This window comes from Gavialis gangeticus, unplaced genomic scaffold (genome assembly GCF_001723915.1).
Source record: "Gavialis gangeticus isolate Ggan-Ray unplaced genomic scaffold, GavGan_comp1, whole genome shotgun sequence".
Taxonomy (NCBI): Eukaryota; Metazoa; Chordata; order Crocodylia; family Gavialidae; genus Gavialis; species Gavialis gangeticus.
In genome coordinates, this window is record NW_017728995.1 from 24,427,193 (window position 1) to 24,432,260 (window position 5,068).

At 44.4% G+C, this 5,068-nt stretch overlaps 1 protein-coding gene across 1 annotated transcript in view; it reads left to right on the plus strand.

The window, feature by feature from the left end:
* The window catches only part of PIK3CA (phosphatidylinositol-4,5-bisphosphate 3-kinase catalytic subunit alpha), a 76,997-nt gene that overhangs the window by 25,678 nt on the left and 46,251 nt on the right, over positions 1 to 5,068 (plus strand). Inside the window, exons 3-4 of the mRNA XM_019503332.1 lie at positions 3,356 to 3,565; positions 4,443 to 4,693. Of these exons, the coding sequence (XP_019358877.1) occupies positions 3,356 to 3,565; positions 4,443 to 4,693 (461 nt within the window). The remainder of the gene's footprint in view (positions 1 to 3,355; positions 3,566 to 4,442; positions 4,694 to 5,068) is intronic.

Genomic DNA, 5,068 nt, shown 5'->3' on the forward strand with positions numbered 1-5,068 from the left:
GCAACTAGGTTACAGGAGATACAACGTTAGCCAACTAACCCCGGGGGTGGGGGATGGGGGGGAAAGGAGAAGGGGAGGGAGGGGGTTCGCGACGCTGAGAGAGAAAGGAGATAGATACACGCAAACCCGTTACAATGGTCCGCAGTGGTGGAAGAAGTGGTTTGGAGGAAGTGCCTCAGTCTATATAGAGTCTCATCGCGGGGGTCCTTTTCGGGTGGAGCAGGGTCGTCGATTGTCGAAGAATCCTCTCGGAGTGAAGTGAAGGTCCGTCTGGCGCGGAGGGGGCGCAGTTCAGGCAGTCCCCTCCAGGTCCAGTCCGGCAGTGGGGTCGGAGTACTGGCAGTGGCCCATGATGTGTTCCACGTGGATGTCACGGGACCAACGGATGGTGTCGGACACCATGAGGCAGCGTATCAGCTTGGTGTAGCGGCGGGAGACACGGCAGGCATGCAGGACGCTCTTATTGCTGGGGTCCCAGGCTCCAAGCGTTCCCACGATGAGCGCATTGACTGTCACATCGTAGCCACAGCCCCTCGGGTGTCGGCCAGCGGGGCATACTTCTCCCGCTTGCAAGCCCGGGCGTCAGTGAAGGCTTGGCGCCGGTTCTCAAAGGGGATGGTGACGTCCACGATCACGACCTTCTTGGCCTCTTTGTTGGTGATGACTATGTTGGGTCGCATCTGGCTCTCGCAGCCCAGGACAGTGCGGTTCACAGAGATCTCCCCTGCCGCGGCCGGGATGGCCCTCGCCAGGAGGTCCTGGACAGCATTGTGGCAGAGCTGCCAGGCTCTGGCATGTGGGGGAGGGTCTCTGCCACGTAGCCGCACTGTCGACACCTCTTGTCCCGGTGGCTGAAGCACATGGCCCCGTTCAGAGGCAGGCAGTTGAGGCGGGTACGGTGGAGGAAGCGCCAGTCCGCAAAGTGTGTGAAGCTCCCGCTGGGCATGAAGTGGTTGCTAGCATCCCACTTCGAGGTGACGTCGAAGATCTTGCCCTGGTCGGGTTTGGCCCTCAGGTCACTGGTGTACTTGTTTCGGACGGCGTCCTTCAGGAACCTCTCCAGGAAGGTCCTCGTGCGGGGTGTCACGGTGATGCGGTTGGCGTGCGGGGCTGGTTGCAGGGGGACTCCCAGTTCCTGGCACTCCTCGGTTCAGGTCCAGGCGCAGCCGATGCGATCCATTACAGAAGATCAAGAATCTGAGCCGATCTGTGGATAGCACCCTGGTTAGAATCTTAAAAAACTTCTTTCTCCAAGTGTGAGACTGGGGAGAAAAAGTAGTGATAATTTTTTCCAGGCTCTGTCCACATGTGCCAGTAATGTGAGATGCAACTAACTGTGGTTATTTTAATGTCATCTTCATGTTAGAAAGGATTTTTTTAAATCAAATCTTGGATAAGGGATAGGCAGCCCCTCGGTACATGTTCCAGAGTATGGCACGCGAAGTCATTTTGCTTGGCATGCGCACCTTGGGACGGATGGCAGGGGAGCTGCAAGGGTCCTGATCCTTGTGGCAGTGCAGCCACAGCCTCTTCCCCACTGTCCACCTTGGCATGGACCCCAGTGCAGCTGCTTGCAGACTCCCTGCTGCCTGGTGCGAGCAGCCAGTGGGGCTCTGTGGCAGGCAGCAGGGGCCTGCTCAGAGCCTGGGTCGGCTATGGCAGACAGCCAGGAGGCTGCAAGAAGTTGATCTAGAAAACTTTGATTGTTTTGGTTTTAAATTATTCCCCTTTGCTGAAAAAGGAAGAGTTCATAGAGATTACATGATGGAGATTATAAGAAAACAAAGTGAGCATCAAAAACAATTCCTACTAAAGGAAAGAGACAGGGGCACTGAATGGTGGGGAGGGGACCAAAAGAAAAAGGAGGAGAAACAGGCTGAAAATACCACAGGAAAAGACTAACCATGACAAAAGGAAGGAAAGGGGGAGGGGAAAGGAGAGGAAAAGCAATAGCTAGAAAGGTTGAGAAGGTACCACAAAAACATGGGATTCTAGAAACTTGGCTCTCCCTCCTCCTCTTCCCCCCAGCATATAACAGCAAGTTGAGTTTTTCATAATTTTAAATACAGTATAACCTTTATCGCAGGTGTGTGGCATCACAAGCATTTCTTCTGTTTCTGCTTCTTGTCCAGTAAAAGTTTTTAAAAGCCTGGGTAGAAGTGTGCTCTTTGATAAAGCAGTTTATGTACACAGGCGTTTGCAGTTATATCTCCTGCTATGACGACCAGCGTGTCTATACTATACAATGCTACCTAGCTGGCTCAACCCTCCTTTTCTTTTATGTGACTTTTCCCTCTGCATGTTTTATATGAAAAAAGAAAACTTGCTTGATACAAACACTACAGCAGATCAGTTTATATGCTTTAGTCTTGTCCTGTTGCAAACTCTCATGGAAAAAAAATCTAACTGTATCTTGGGAAGCGGAGGTCTTAAACATGCAACAAGTGTTTTTACACACAGTGGTCAAAATACTTTGCTATTTCTTGAGCTTGGAACTTGACTGATGATCTGACATTGACATTGGGATAAAAATCCATCCTGAAGCTTAAGTGTTATGATATGACTTTAAAATAGTTAGCAGCCGCATCATATTACAGTAATTTAAGGACTTGTTAGTTTGCTTCAGAATGCTCCTAAATGCAAATCGCAATTAACTATGATCAGTGGACACTTTTCACAAGTTAAGTAAAAATATAGCTGTTGTCCTGGATAGGTTGTTAATTGCTTGCCAACACGGTATAAGCACTCTATCTTGCACACATTTTAGAGGTTGAAGTAAATGGGATGGCAGTTGTTCAGAAACTGAAGGAATAGGCCTTTGTTGCATGAATCTTCACCAAAAAGCAAAGGTTTTTTTTATTTCTAAGGCAAAGTCCATTTAAATGTTACATCCCACAGCCATCAAAGAAAAATATTGAAAGTTTTCATACCATTAGTAGACGCTGATGAGGCCTTGAAGTTTTGTATAGCCGCTCCTCTTGCAGGTTTAAAAAACTTCATTTACAGGCTTCAAAGGTAGTCTCATCAATTCTTTTCCTTTGGGATGTTGGCTGCAATGAGCTTTGATACAGAGACTCCCTATGTTCTTTCAGAATATGTGCTCCTTTTAACACTTTCACTGATGCTGAAGATGCCATGTTCACTAAGATTAATTTCAGAAAGGGAGTGAAATGGCATAGATGTGGGAGTGAAGGGCCAGTGGCTAATATAAATTCAATATGAAATATCTTTTCACACTTTAAAGTTGATTAAATCAGTACTCTGACACACTGTCAACAATAGAGAGAATTTGATGTTTCTAAAAAAATGGTACTCATTAAATCTGACAGTTTTAACTGTGTTTTCAATGTTTCAGGATTTGCCATTGGCATGCCTGTCTGTGAATTTGATATGGTTAAGGATCCAGAGGTGCAAGACTTCAGAAGAAACATTCTTAATGTCTGTAAAGAAGCTGTGGATCTTCGAGATGCCAATGCGCCTCACAGTAGGGCTTTGTATGTCTATCCTCCAAATGTAGAATCTTCACCTGAACTGCCCAAACACATATACAATAAGCTAGACAAAGGTAAAAGCACTATTTGTTACGGCAATTTACAGGCTTTATACTGTGAAACAGATCAGTGAGAACAAATACTAATTAGAAAGATTAAATCAGTATTTTAATCTAGAAGGTTTATGTGTTGTAGCAGTATTTCAGTCTGAGTTCACACTTTCTTTTTAATCAGGATAGCCTGCAAAGTAGCAATTGAATTCAAAAGAAATATTACATTTAATTAAGTATATAATTCAATTTGTCTATATTCTAGCAATTTAAAAGCTTAAGTTTATCCAGTTATATTGTACTGTTTTGTGCAGTTGAATCAGCAGTTATGTGACAAGTACTAATTTGCAAACTTCTCTTATTATTTTTGTCTTTGTTCAAAAACTGTCTAATATTCAGAAAATCTAGAATGAAGTATTCCTGGGTACATTATCTATCTTTTAGTTTTGTAGAGGGAGAGGTAGCTAGCCTTAAGTAAGGCAGAGGGCAGGGCAGTGTTGCTAGCATCTGTAAAGTGTTGCTTATCAAAGTTCATGCTTTCTGAATTAGTCTATCAGGTGTTACTCTGCCCTGGCTTTTTTGTAGTTGTTAGTTACAGAAGAGTCGTAATTTCAGTGAAAGTGATTGGCTCTTCAAATGGTACTAGTTAACTGGAAAAGGGTTTTCCAACTCCAAAGGTATAAAAGTTGATTTGAAGAGTATATTCAAAAGTAATTGTAAAAGAAAGTGCAACCGGTACCTTGCAGAACTTCTCAGTACTTTGCAAGGTCAGGCCATGTGTTTTGCCTGCATGTTCTTTCTGTGCAGAAAATTGCTAGCCAATCCCTTAGACTGACCAGTTTCTTTAAAGAATGATGTATTGGCAGTGATAGAACCTGACATTTATTTTACATTATTCCAGGGCAAATTATAGTGGTGATATGGGTTATAGTCTCTCCCAACAATGATAAGCAGAAATACACCTTAAAAATCAACCATGACTGTGTTCCTGAGCAAGTTATTGCTGAAGCAATCAGGAAAAAAACACGAAGTATGTTGCTGTCATCTGAACAACTAAAACTCTGCGTCTTAGAGTACCAGGGCAAGTATATTTTAAAAGTGTGCGGCTGCGATGAATACTTGCTAGAAAAATATCCTCTGAGCCAGTATAAGGTGAGTAATGTTAATAGAGTTATTTCAAAGTGTGCTAGGAGAATTAAAATTGTGAGGAAGGAAGAGACTCATGCATTCACAATTTATGACTGACACCTTAAACTAGTCCAGGAGACAGAAAGTGAAAATTCATAATTAAGCTAGTTGGCTAATTCTTGTGCTGCTGACTGGATAACTGCTATATAAATAAAAATTAGGGCTGTCAATTAATCACAGTTAATGCATGCAGTTAACATGTTAATTGGTTCTTGCGTTAATTTTTTAATGCATTAATCACGCATGTGGTTTTGGCGCCTGTGCCGGGGCTCCGCTTTGCCGCCTCCAGACTGCCCAGCGGGGCAGGGCAGCTTGGGCATGGGCTCCTGGCGGCTGCAG